At 45.9% G+C, this 14844-nt stretch overlaps 1 protein-coding gene across 4 annotated transcripts in view; it reads right to left on the bottom strand.

Moving 5' to 3' along the window:
• Positions 1–9726: 9726 nt before the first annotated feature.
• The window catches only part of LOC146186889 (glycine receptor subunit alpha-2-like), a 149611-nt gene continuing 144493 nt past the window's right edge, over positions 9727–14844 (bottom strand). For all 4 annotated transcript variants that reach the window (XM_084607485.1, XM_084607483.1, XM_084607484.1 and 1 more), the window contains one exon: positions 9727–13940. In XM_084607485.1, the coding sequence (XP_084463611.1) occupies positions 13737–13940 (204 nt within the window). In that variant the 3' untranslated portion in view covers positions 9727–13736. The remainder of the gene's footprint in view (positions 13941–14844) is intronic.

Genomic DNA, 14844 nt, shown 5'->3' with positions numbered 1-14844 from the left:
AGGGTGCTCGAATGAGTCGTCGTCATCTGCGAGTGCCGATAGCGCATCAACGCCTACTCCTGATCGGCGAAGAAGATGAGAAGGCGACGCGAACGGGTCCCGATTACGCTATCGCGTTGAACTCTTAAAGGCCATAACTCCAACTTTCTACAATCCTTTTTTATTCAAGAATTGCCCAAATTATCCGAAGAGATTATAGCGGCGCGGTTACACGTTCGCAAAATTATTTGCTGTGGTTTATCGTGTGGTTAAACCTGGAGTTACACGAAAGCAATCAGCATGGCTACACTAAGGTTCGTCTTGAAAGTAAACACATGGTTTTTGCACATTGTAGTTTACTCTGTGGTTTCACCTTTATTTTTGTCATAGGGGGCACTTTTGACCACTAAAGTGCAATGAGGCGAAAGCGGCTGTGTCCCGGTGGTCCGAATCCCTCCACTAGGGTACCTCTTGCGGTTTTCCTCCCACCTTCGCGATGACGCGATAGCGTAAACTACCAGCCAGGATACAAAGCCCCTCCTGAACCGAGCCGGATGAACGTGCCTCCTTGGTCTAGGGATAACGTGACTGCAAAGCGTTTGGCAGGTTGATTGTTATGTCACCCTCCCAAATGAAACGACAGCCCCGAAATGGCAGCTCCGGCCAAACGTAATGTCAGGAAGCCCTACGTCCAGTTAGTGCTCGGCCACACTGCGAAGAACCTGCTTGCGACACCACTGTCCGGCATCTGATCAGGACATGCTCAGGAACTTCACATATCCGCAAGACCATTCTACAAAAAGCTGGACTTTCACCGACTAATGACTCTCATTTCTACTTATGGATAACAAACAACATTCATGCACGCAGTTTATGTGACTGCTTGCACATGGCTGCACTCCACACATTCCTGTGACTCTACCACCATCTTTTATGCCGTGTGGCAAACTCAGCGCCTTAAATAAATAAATAAATAGTGCTCGACCATGTCAGCTGCTATCTACCGCTTCCCACGACTTCTTCTTGCGGTTGCTAGGCGACGATTCAAAGTCAGTGTGACCCCGGCCAACGTGCGACCACGGCGATGAGACGGAGCGGTTGTCGTAGTGTAGCTCTCGCTACAAAACGTATCTAGGTTTGCAGAGTCCACTTGTATTTCCAAAAGCAGATTTCATTGTTGCACAGTTTTGACAAAAATGAAATCGCAAACAAGTTTACCTTTGAGGTGCGCTCTCGAATTTGGAACAAGTGGTCATACTGCTCGAAAATGTAGAAAGGCTGCTTAAAGTAACGTTCAGATCTGTTCGCGAGATCTGTCCGCAAGATTCCGCGAGATATGTTCATGTCTAGTATTCCTGCCGTCTGCATGGGAACGTAGGGGGCATGATGACGAGTGATGTCGCATGCAAATCCTTCATTTTAAGGAGGACTACAAAGAGCGTCTGCCAAAAAAAAAGGTACTCTATGCTGTTGTGCACAAGCCTCGGCCTTGCTAGCAAAAGCTATAAGCGGTGACCGATGTATCATGTGAATGACTGAGACGGCAATGCGCTGCTATATTCTCATTGCTGATGATAATGGGAAGACTCGGCAGAGAAAGGACCGACGATCGAATCTGGATGTGGACAGCCATTGCCCACAGCAGACTGAGTAAAAGCTTTTGCGAAGCCTCCTGGCCCGCGCAATAGCCTTCGTCGACGAGCTGAGCTGGACTGTGAAGTCGTTCCTGATGAAGTCACATCCTCGCAATGCCGCGAACGAGCCAGGAGTATTCTACGTCGTGTGTTTGAGCAATATAAGCCCTAGTTGATGCTTCGTGGTAATATTTTTTAGCAAACACTGGGCCGCTGTTTTAAGCGCGGCTAACGCTGAAATGTCTTTAATGTTTGATTATGTTCAAACCCGCCGACACAAGTTTTTATAGCTTTGTTCGGGATTGTAGATTCGACCACACGGATCTGGAATGTTTGTAGTTCTGCGCATACTTATCTCTAAAGGTCTTCTTCTTGAGCTTTAAATTTGGTGAGGATGAGGGCCGGCTTGTACCTGTTGGTTGTATTGATCAGTTTTATGTGAGATCTAAACATTCTATTAAAGAGTTTGTTTTTTTTTGCAACAATTTAGCCGTTTTCCCCCCGACTGGACTGCTGTAAATATGTATCAAACTTGAACATTGCAGCAACAAGCTAAGTGTCTCCGGCCGCGGTTGTCGCTTGTATCACGTACTTGGAGTCCCATTTCTTTACATCATTGCATCTTGCATGCGCTATTACTGACTCCTACAAACGCATGCAGAAGAATGTAGCGATCAGCTCCGCCACTTGCCAATTAAAAGTTTCACAGACCTTATTTCGACTCTGATCTTCGAGAAACCGCAATCATCCCGGCTGATTGAACGAAGTCGGTTGACTTCATTGAGCACACAGTGACAAGGATGGGATGTGATGCTGTACCGTGGAGGTAATGTTTCTTCACGTTTCTGTTTCTCATTTTTATCTGGAAATTGATCCTAGTATTGCGGTAAATCCAACCATCAAACTTCTTACGTGTGGTTAAAGAAATAAAATGATGACAGTAGTGCGAAATGCCATTTATTATGCAAAAGCGTGAGGAGTTTGATGTGGTGATTTGTGGCTGCTTTCTCGTGACACACATTGTCCCCAAATGTTACAAAACGCAAGAATGAGTGGGGTTTAGTAGGATAAGCTTGCGTTAAGACAATGTGGCCACACGAGTACATCCACGGCAAAAGTAGTCGCCCGTTGATACATTGCACATCATGAATTGTCATGACGTACGCTTCAACCAAGAAGATAAAGAACGTTAGAGCTGATTTAATTCAAATTCCACAAATTCCATTATGTAAAGAGAAAGGTCAAGTACATTTGATGTGCATAACACTGTTTGAGGTGCCATGAAATAGATATACTTTTGCAGACAGCAAGGTTTCGACAGTTTTTTTTTCTGCCATATGCAATAGGAAATCTGCAGCTTCGAGCTTACTTTCCCGAAGCTCGGTGACTATCTGCTACGTACAAAATAACCACTGAAGTAGTCGCTAGTAGAATGATTACAAACTTAGACTCCAATCAATCAAGCAATTAGGCAGGCTTTATTAAAGGCTACTCCACTATAGATGATATCTAGTATCAACCAGGCGATAGGAAAAGTGTTAGGAATATAACCAACCTCTGCACATTATATTCATTGATCGTAAAAACGTTGTTGGACTCAAATCAAACCTGTAGCGATCATGCAGGTACTGCGAAATAAGGGTAAGATGTGAACGTACTAAAAAATAACCGCAGTAGATGCACACCAATTGTCGTCCTTCATAAATGAAGTAACAAGGAAGAGGAGGAAGAAAATGAGGAGGATGAAAGACAGGGAGGTTAACCGGTAAAATTAACCGGTTTGCTACCCTGCACAGGGGGAAGGGGTCGAATGGATACAAAAGTGGTGGGGGAGAGAAGGGCGTTAGGCTTGGACATATCACCTGCCCCGTACTGTTCACAACTTGCATAGAGCATTCAAAACGCTGGATTGAGTAGAGTTAGGGAGAAGAATTCATGAACAATACCTGAGTACTCTGTAATTAGCTGATGACATTGTCTTGCCAAATACCTCTGTGAAAGCATTACAAGGGATGAATAATCACTATAGACAAGTAAAGCAGAACAGCACGCCTAAAAATTAATGCGCAAAAAACTATTGCGATGTTCGGTATTCCCGGGAAGAGTAAGTACCTTAAAATAGGTAGTGAGGAGCTGGAAGTGCAAGGGAATATATCTTGTTTGGAGAGGTAACAGCCGCACAAACGGACCACGAAACAGAGATAACTAGTAGATTCATAATGGGACGAAATGCATTTGGCGAGTGCCCGCATACCATAGCTTGCAGCTTACCAGCATTCCTCGAGAGCGAAGTACATAAAAGATGTATATCCCCGGTGTTCAACTATAGGGTAGAAAGATACGTAGAGCTTAACGAAAATGGCTCTAAACGCAGAGAAGTGTGGAACGGAAAATGGTAGGTGTAACGTTAAGACAGGATGCGGTAAGAGTTGATCAAGGAATAAACTCTGGCCTTCTAGTCGAAGTCAACAAAGAGGCGCGAGCATGGCCAGGACATGTAATGCAAATGTAGGATAACCGACGGTCGCTAGGTATAAAAAATGATTCCAAGAAAGGAAAGCTGAGCAATTAGCGGCAGAAAGTAAGGTGTGCGGATGAGGTTAATAAGTTTTGCAGTGGTCAAGCGGATGCCGCAAGCAGAGGACCGGTCTAATGGGAGGTGTTTTGCCTGCAGTGGGTATAATTCGGATGGTGATGATGATGGTGATGATGATGTTGCTAACTCAGTATTAAAATGTGTTTTGTTACAAGTTCATTGAAGAAATGTAATTATTTTTAATGTTTGTTTTGCGTTGACGAATTGGTATTTCTTTGTACTGTCATACAGCAACACACACGTCCACAAGTTTTGCAGTTTCGGCTTGATGTGGGAACATTGTGCACTGTGTGCCCAACTTTGTTAGCTGGGACGGGAGCCTTTGTTCGACCATTATTAGCCATTAGGCACTATTCCATTTTTCTCGGCAGGAAGGAATGGAACAAATAATAAAGAAAGAAAGAAAGAAAGAAAGAAAGAAAGAAAGAAAGAAAGAAAGAAAGAAAGAAAGAAAGAAAGAAAGAAAGAAAGAAAGAAAGAAAGAAAGAAAGAAAGAAAGAAAGAAAGAAAGAAAGAAAGAAAGAAAGAAAGAAAGAAAGGAAAAACGGGCCTGCCCGCGTGCTCCAGGTTGGACCAGCACCAAGAAATTCCGCGTGCGGGCAGTGGAGAATTGAGGAGTCAGCATAACAACTAATTGACGCGCGTCGACACCGACTCAACAGGAGGATAATAATATTAAGAATGAAAGATGGCAGCTTCAGCAACGGATACCCTCATGGCAAGGATCCTCCAGCATAAGTGGGGAAAGCTTTTAGACCACCTCGAAAGGACACAAAGCCCTCCCCTCTCATTGACTGCCTCCTTGCTCTCACACTTCAGGCACAGCAGTCAGCATGTCCTCAAGATGTGGCAGGCACGTGGACAATCAAGGCTTAGACATTTTATTGACATACTGTAACATCTGCCACATCCATGCAAGCTTATATGCTCACTCTGGTCTTTTCGCGCTACTGCTTCTAGTCATGCTACTGGACCCACAAGCACATAATACAGCTCTAGCAGCAAGACGTGTTTACCCTTGCGATGACATCCCCGCAGTTTACGCCGCTGGCATCCGCTTCACATATATACACAGCCAGTTGCTTCCGATGTGCGTCACAGAACGCCTTTTTCACGAGTGGGTGCTCTCAGATTCTCCACAGGCTCCGTCATAACTGCGCCCTCTACGTAGCCCTTCTTAATCAGCGAGCAGAGGCGACGCACGGTACCCACGAGAGTGTGGTAACGAAATAACCTCGCGATGTATTTGAAGCGGACAGAAGATATGCGATCTGCGACAGCTTATCAGGGGCCCATCTCTCAAAGCATCTCGTATTTGAAAAAAAAAAAAAATTCGTTACTAGCATCACAACCTACACTTTGACGGCTGCTACAATGCGTCGTGTTGGATGGAAAATTAGCCGACAAATCATATTCTGGCATGGCGCACAAACACTTTGTAGTAGGAGGAGGCGAAAAAAAATCTTTAATGCAACAGAGTATTAAGCGTCGAAACGGTCCTGGGCAAGGGTCATCAAGGCCAACTAGTCCATCTGCTTGTCCGAGTCTAGTCAAGAGCGCCACATTGGGGTATAAGGGAGAGGAAAATGATGAGACCGAATTTCAAGGAACACGAGAAAACGCAGTGTTCTAAAGTTTCGTGGAGTTCAGGACCATTCGAGTAAGCGGGAGGATGTCTGATATACGGCAGGGAAGAAAAGCATTTACCACTTGTTATGGGTTTGCTGGGCGCTGAAGCCGACGACAATTCGGCACCTGACGGCAGTGGGTCTTTCGCCGAACAACTCATTATCGTACATTGCTTGGACACAAGGGCCTTATCATCACTCTTTCTTGAACTTTATTAGAAAAGCCAACCTTTTTTCTTTCATTTATTACCGCCTTAAATATTTTTTACATATTCCATTATGGCCTGAGGCAATAGACAACGTTATTAAAAAAAAGCAAAAGATCGCAGTAGCGTTCAGTCTGTTCTAGTAACCTCAACGAATGACGGCGAGCAAACAACACGAACCCGTCTTGATTACTAAACAAACGGTGCACATTACAGCCCTGAAAAGCCATGCGCTGGTCCTGCAGAATTGAGACCACAAATAGGCTGTTATCCTCAATCGTGAGAGAAATCAGAGAATCCGACGCATTCGGCCGAGACTACCTCTTTCTACGCTCAAACTCGTTCTTTTTTTTTCTTTTTTTTTTTTGTACGCAAACTTGCCATAAGACATATTATATAAACTCATGTAAATGGTTTTCCGTGAGGAACCGGAGCAGGCTCCCGCTCTTAGCTCGTTCTTCTTCCGGATTCACCACGTAATATAGGTAACTTTTTCTCCTAGTGAAGTGGACATGCATGCACAGTGGTCTCCGTCCATAAGTGACCATACGTGAATGAGCGAATAAACGTTTATTGGTGGAAGAAGGTATTGTGCCGTATTTGGGGGTGGAAGAATAAAGTGACCGCTTATACAGATGAAAAGATTGCTTTATTCATCTTGCGGAACTCTACAGTGAGCACGTAAAACTGATTTATTTATACGCACAACTATATCGGAGCTTTCCTTAACAACCGCACGGCTGAGGTCCACTTTGGCCCCCACACTTCACCTCCTTACTCCCTTAAAGGAGTCGGTACTCCCCAGGGTTCTGTCCTCTCCCCTTTCCTGTTCAACGCGACAATGATCTCACTCGCCCGGAAACTTACCACGATACCACACCTCCGGCACACCCTCTATGCCGACGACATAACGTTGTGGACCACCCACGACCGTGATGGCGACATAGAAGGCACACTACAAAGCGCCGCCACATTAACACAAGAACACTACTGAAGCATCGGACTCTCATGCTCCCCAGAGAAGTCCGAGCTCCTCATCCTCCGCCCCACCACCCGTAACCCTGCCAGCGCCCCCATAATCGTTGCTTTGGATGATCGCCCCATTACGGAGGTGGACACTCTCCGGGTCCTGGGGCTTCATATCCAAAGCAACGGTAGAAACAGCCTCACAATAAAGGAACTCAAGCGGGTGACAGGTGCGATCTCGCACCTCATCCGCAGAGTTTCGGGCCAACATAGGGGCATGAGGGAGCATGATCTATGTCGTCTCATTCATGCCTTTATCCTCAGCCGATTCTTATACACGCTCCCTTACCTCAGACTTAGAGGTGAAGAGATCTCCACCTTGGACGCGATGCTTCGTACCGCGTTCAAAACCGCCCTCCACCTACCCCTCAACACTTCAACAGAGAAATCACTTCAGCTGGGTCTCCACAATACTGTTGGGGAGCTTGTGGAGGCCCACAGACAGACCCAGTATATCCGATTGACACAGAGTGGCACCGGACGTCACATCCTCAGAACTCTCGATGTTCACATCCCAGCTAACGACCCCACACTCCTCTCCATCCCACGCCCTATCCACTCTAACCTTCTTGTCGAACCCCTTCCCAGAAACTCCCATCCACAACACCACGAGCCCCGCCGCCGAGCCCGGGCAAAGGCGCTTCACAAATATTACGGCTCCGAGACGGATGCCGTATGGGTGGACGCCACATGCTCGGGCGGTGCGGCGGCGGCAGCCGCGGTGAACAATACCCTTCAGTCCATTGCAACTCTCCCCTTCCCCTCTGTTACCTCCTCAGAAGTGGCCGAGGAGGCAGCGATCGCCCTTGCAATTGCCCACACGGAAGCTAAATATAGACTCACAGACTGAAAAACTGCACTACTAAATTTCGTACGTGGGCGAGTTCATGTTTCTGCTTTTTGCATACTGACCTCGCCCACTGCCAACCCGCCCCGCCACATGGATGTTATCTGGGTGCCTTCGCACTCGGGGAACCCTGGCAACGAGGCCGCCAACAGCTTAGCCCGAGGTCTGATACGCCGGGCACGGGCAGTCCCCACGTCGGAGTTCTCCCGGGAGCGCATGCACACGTTTAAAGAGATGACTCAGGCCTACCGGGTCGAGAGACAGATCTACCCCCCACCTCACTCCTCCCTCAGCAATCCCCACCAAACACTATGGCGCCGCCTCCAGACGCGAACCCTCACATCCCCTTACATTAGGTCCCGTTACCAGCCCACTCTTACCGACCCCTCCTGCACCCTTTGCAACCACCCCACTGCCACCCTCGCCCACATTCTATCCCAATGCCCGGCGGTTCCTCCCACGCGGGGTCTGGAGCACTTCACCACATGGGAGGATTGGGAGACCCTGCTACGCTCTAAGGACCCGATCCGGCAAAAGACCGCCACAGACCGAGCTGCCGACGTCATGAACCGTAGGAACATGAACGTTTGAGTGTAATGGGGCCGTGCGGGGGCCCAGGGGCCTGCGCGCCCCGAACTCCTCTGTTAAAATAGTAGGAAGGGAAATGCGCTGTAACTGTCTCACTTGTTTTCTGTGGGCACCTCAACCGCGCCGCAAGGGAAAGAGGAAGGTGGGAGTGAAAGTGGAAAGAGAGAAAGAGGAGCCGTAGTGGAGAGCTACCGAGTACTTTCGACCACCTGGGGATCTTTAACGTGCGCTGACATCGCACAGCACACGGACGCCTCTTCGTTTCGCCTCCATCGAAACGCAGCCGCCGAGGTCGGGTTCGAACCCGGGTACTCCGGCACAGTAGTCGGGCGTCTTACCACTGCACCACCCCGGCGGGGCTGAGCACGAAAAATTTCCTTTGTAAAATAAAGGAGAGTAGAGGGGACGGAAGGAGTGAGGAAGATATATAGTCTATTTCTGTGGAAAAAAAGTCCAAGTTAACGAAATGAATATATGTTATCTGTTACTTGCCTTTACGGTTTTGAAATTACATCGTCGATTTTACTGGGTCTTTGGCGTACCGTATAGCCTTCATTGCGTTTGTGTCGCACAACTCCACACAACCCTTCCGTCATGCAACGCTGTGTGAACTTACGTGAACACAAGTACAGCTTTTCAATGTTTTAGTAATAGCCCGGCGTCGTCGAGAAGGTGGCCGCTCGGAGTTCTGTGAAGGACTGGAGCGGCAAAAATGGACGAGACTACAGCATGTGCACTGAGTGCTTGGCAGTTGAAGGGCCATTTGCGCGGCTGCTCTGCTGACATGACACAACCTCCGCTGCTGTATTTTCGGGTAGTTTCTCAGTATCACACAGTGGGAATAGCGCCCTATGGTATATCACCCTTTAAGAGAAGCGTAGAAATGCATGGGCGATGGAGTTTCGTACTTGTCTTCGCTTTTGTAGGAAACAAAACATGCATTCAGCCGAAACATCGCGACTCTTCTCGAGGCAAATCTCCGGAACTCGTGAGCAGACCAGCAGCAGGATCGCTTAGCAGACAGTGTTGCAACTGACAAGCGCTCTGTCAGCGTGATGTTATGGCACGCTAAACGACCATCTGCTAGATATTACTAAGATATGTTACTTAAACGTTAAACGAACTACACTTGACTGTGTAATTAAGAGAAAGAAAGGTTGCTCGGGGAACTGGGAGGAAGAAAAGGGAACGTAACATCCAAGTGACGCTCCATACATGCAAATGTGAGAAAACAATCGGTTTTTATTACAAACGTCAACACCGACATATCGAAAACAACACTGATTGTGAGCAATGGAAGTAACAGAGGCGTATACAAATGGTGTCGAGTTCCGGTAGAGTGAATGGGAATGCACACCGTGATTCGTATGGTGCGTGAATGTGCGAGATACCCAACCAGCACTAACGAGAAGGGGGCAAATATGTCGGGAAATATCTCGGTGCCGAACTACTCCTCATTTCCGTCCGCTTACATACCGGTCTCGCCTCTCTTGCAGCGCCATTTAGCAGCGCTCGTGACTTGCGAAAATTGTGATAGTAGCTTAAGTTTACGCCAGTCCTCGAAGAAAGTTTCTTTTTTTTTTTCTAGGCTGGAGACTATCAGCAGAAAGCTGCCTCAAAGCCTGCTCCTGTTTCTGTCTTAAGTCGGAAGTGGCATATTAGTGCTGTTGCGATTTTTGAAGCTGTCTTTTTCACCACAAAAACGCTTCGCTCGACGTTGATCCTTATATGGCGGAAAGCACTTGCTTCACAGCATACCGGATAATCCTATTCTTACTCCTCTAATACCAATACTCCTCTTTAGTCTCGCATTAGTCTCAAGTTATCTACGTCATGTGAAGGTCATAGCGACCCTTTTTCACGAACGATTTTTTTTTATTTTGGGCGGTGGTTCTATAAATGCTTTTACATCAATGCATTGAGCTCGACATCAATTACACCACGTTGAAAATCTAAAACAATAAAGGCGTAAGAATACTCAGGTGGAAATGAAGCACCGTAGCTCGGAAGTTAGAATCCGTTTTTTCAAAGCCTCGTTTGCATCCCAGCTTTGTCAGCGTATAGCATACAGCACTCTCGGGGCAACCAGGGTACTTCAACAAAAAAAAATATCACTTGATCATTGACTACAACGCAACAGCATATGCACATCTAGTTACAGCTGCAAAGGGAACGAATACAAATAATATTTATAGAAAGGATAGTGCTTGAGATATCAACGGACAAGAACAGCACGAACGGTCATTCAGGCAGTTTCCCTTACCTTTTGTGTTACGAGAAAAGCGTGGAGGTAGTTGAGCCAGATTTCACAGTAACTTGCAGGAGCTTCATTTTAGGATCGGTGCGAGAGAATGCTACTGTTCTGGCGGCGAGAATTAAACCGGAGATATGTACAGAGACACGTTCTCATAGAATACACTGAGCTTTATCGCTTCTTAGTACTGCGTAATCGCAGAGAAGTGTGAGCCTCACAAACCATTTGTCCCGAGAACCAACGATTCCAAATAAACATGTATCTGAGCAATTGTAACAGCTCTAAAAAACACAAGACAGTTTGAGGTCCTTTGCATGAAAAGTTTTGCTTCTTGCTAATGGTCCTGCGCTTAGCGTTAAGAGCTTCCGGTGTGCCATGTAATAGCCATCTCGCACGCAAGAAAAAGTCTAGCAAGTATGACTGAGCCGAATTTGAGATTTTCAGTACGCATAACAAAGGAAGCCAGGTTTATTATCGCATGCCCATCACTTCCCCAAACACAGAAGATAATGGTATCATATACACTCTCTTAAGTTATTGAGCTTACACTAGCTGTGTCCATCTTCCAGTGAGTTGCTAGTGTCCATGCAGAACATCAAAACGCTTTAATTATACGAGATCGGGCATAATATGCGAAGCAGGAGCTATAGTAGTTTCCGACACTGTCACATCAAAGACCGATGCTTGCGTACAGCGCAGCACGTTCTCTACTGGGCGCGGTAAGGTCAAGCTCACACTGAATTTGCAGCAAACTTCAGTCATGGGAAATACAAGCGTTCCGCATATCTTCTCCGGGCTTGTATTAAACTCACCTTTGGATTGTACACTTGCTTGAAAACTGGATCTAGGCCCACGAAGGGCATTCCGAACATTGAGAAGTTTTATGCAAAGGGAATAGCTATCTCCCCTTAATCAAACAACATTCACACGCCAGCATCTGCCACGCATGGCGGCAGTTCTATTCAGGGGAGAGAAAAGCACCTTACACCTTCAGGATCACTGCACAACTTAATAGCAAGCGCTACCCTGAGAAATCCGCAAATATATTTATAAACGCTTCACTGCATTTTCTGTGGACATAAGGGCATACATCGCACAAATATTTCATATCAAGATTAGGCAGTAGCTTCTTGACTGTGCTTATGTTTATGTACTCAATGGGCACGCGCACACCAAAAGACGACTAGAGAAGAGGAAACAAACACATAAGGGTGACCAAATGCGCAGATGACAGCTTGACCAGCTTGTACAAATCGATCCTTGCCTAGAGTTGGCCCAGTTAAATGCCTTACTCAATGGAGCCCTTTCTCCACGAATAGCTCCAGGTGGGCGTCAGAAAGAAGCGTCTAAACTGTCGCGTTTGTTATGCTAGACAAGCCCACGTGCCTGTCAGAACAAAAAACACCAGGCACCTAACGACACCGCCATGGAGCACAATGCCGAGGCATACAGGCAAGCTTGGTCCCACCGGGCGCCCCGCGCCTTCCTTGGTCGTCCCTTTATGCTACTGGGTCAGCCACTAAAGTCTAAGCTATGCAAACATGTTCACATATAGTCGACTTCAACCCTTCGACTTCGAACTACTTCTTCAGTGATACGACACTCAAGTGCTTTCAGCTCATATCGCTCTCAACTCAGGGCTAAATGAAGTAAAAAAAGAATACATCGGCTCAAGCTTAATGTATGGCTTTCGTGGTCGTTCTGTACAGATAGAACATAGAGTAGTCAATGAATCTCAGCCCATATTCTTAGTCGGTACGCACTGTTTCTTCGGGGCATCACCCAGTCTGCAGTCAAAGTTTTTCTTCTTGACTACACGAAACGCACCTCTCAGGAAAACATGAAAAACATAACATTTCTGATCTCTATGATTTTTTTGTTCAGTGAAAAAATAGCACATGACCACACGGGCCTTATGCTGCCATTGCCAACCGCTGAGAATATAAGTTGTTTCCAATTGTATTACTGCCTGAATGTACAACATGCTAGTGAGGGAAACCTGCTTCTTTGTCCTGAAATGTTTCTTCTTAAGCAGGGCGCTTGATCAGTGCTTGGATTACTATTATGCATACCAAGGCTGAGTGAGACAGCGATTATTTTCTATTGGTTCTATTTGGCTCTCTTCACTCACCTTGCCAAGTGACCAGTTCTGGCGATGGAGCGCGATGAATTTTTCCGATTTATTAACTACCGGTAAACTGGATCAGTAAAAATATGAGTCAAAACAATCAAAGCGCGGGGTTTTGCGTAAACCGAGATTAAGCGGACCCATTTGTTTCACAGTGCAATAAACATGGAGCCAGGAATAGTAACTTTAAATTTGGCTGCCGGTCAGGATAAATATTTTACTGATAAAAATGAATACCATAAACACGATTCTTTCTTCACCGAAAGATGGTACATAAAAATTAACGCTGCGCAATTTGAGCAACATGCTTCCCAGCGGCTTTATCACGAACAAACTCTGTAATCAAATGATCCGACAAGGTGTGATGCTTTGAGCTTGTTGATTTAAATTTGCTCCATTACCTACATACGTTATTACGTACAACCAGTAGAGCCATTCATGTGCGCACAGCACACTTGTGAGAAGAGAATGAAAATAATGTTTTGCCAACATTGAAGCAAAATAAAGATCAAACCATACTGTTGATTTAAACGTATGCATTGCAATGTGCATCAAATCGTAAAACATCGGACAACGTGCTGTGACAAACGATAAGAAACTAAGAAACCGCAGTGCATTGCGCACCACAGCAGGCGGCGGTTTGAAGCTTAATAATTGGCATAGCACTCGAGTCGCGCAAAGTGTTCCGTGGCACAGATACAACGCCATGACTCTTGTATCCGCCATCTTTCTGGCACAGGCACCTGCCTGACACAAACATATAGTCTGTCGTTGACCTTTGCCTTCAGAAGCCCGTTGGCTCCGGGACGTCAAAATGCGGTCAGGGCTTTCAGACATCTGGGCTTTCTTCTCAGGTGAGCTCGCTCTTGTAGAGATAGTAAAACCAATAGACGACATTGAAGACAAAAAAAATGAACGGGAACATGATTCGGCACACCCTGTCGACGTTCTGAGACCTCTTGAGGTTCTTCTGAAGCTCCATGTTTCCCCGGCTGCTGTATTTGTTGGGGCCTTCCTCGCCATCCTGCTTTTCGGTGCCTCCCTTCCGGTTGCGCTGAACGAAGGTGGAAGAGACAAGGGCAGGATTTAGAGAGTACTTTTGCCTTGCACTACTCAAAAAGAAAAAAAACAAACAATAAAAATGTGTTGCCCTGTAAGCTTTAGAGGCATATATGGGGAATAAGCATTTTTTTCTTTTGCGCCGTTGTCGGGAACATTTTTACTTTTAAAAAATCCTTCGTACAGCCCATTACGAGACCTGAAAAGGGACTGTATCCTAAGTTCCTAACCACACAGTATACGAGCAATGGAGAAGCATTTACATGATCTGAAAGGTGACGTAATGAAAGGTGACTTAATTGATTCTTCCGTTCGCTGAACTTCTTTGCGGTAAATGGCCGAGTACTACTGTAAAAACTATGATTAAGAATCATTTTTATTTCCTGACATTCGAACACAGAATACAACGAGATAAAAATTTGGAAACAGAGCTCTTCTGACGTGATACCACACTGGTAGCTTTAAATACTGGTTTAATGAAGGAGGAGAACATCACTCGGAGAGAGTCGCTGTCGTAACGATTCAGGAAATAGCTACCGAGCTTGTCACCCATCTAGGGATTTTTCATCATATGATAACATAATGTTCGGCGTCTCGCTTATGTATTACTATAAGGAGAAAAGCACAACGAATTTGGAGAAAGTAAGTGCTACACAAGGCTAAGGAGTAGAATTTTAAACCAGTTTGGAGTTGAATGCGCTAAATTCAAGAAATGTGAACTATTAAGATCATTAGCGGAAGTCTAACTTCTAGCCTCTGTTGTGAAATAATTAACCTCACTGAAATAAAGGTTGCTTTGACCATTATTAAACACGTTTGTTATATGCCTGAACTCATACAAAATGACTTTACTTAGGCTTTACACGCAACTAAAGTTATGCCACGTTTATTGATTAGTC

This window comes from Amblyomma maculatum, chromosome 6 (assembly GCF_055883805.1).
Source record: "Amblyomma maculatum isolate TAMU_Amacu chromosome 6, ASM5588380v1, whole genome shotgun sequence".
Lineage (NCBI taxonomy): Eukaryota > Metazoa > Arthropoda > Arachnida > Ixodida > Ixodidae > Amblyomma > Amblyomma maculatum.
Note: the sequence above shows the minus strand (reverse complement) of the source record. Positions and strands in the feature narration are given on the sequence as shown.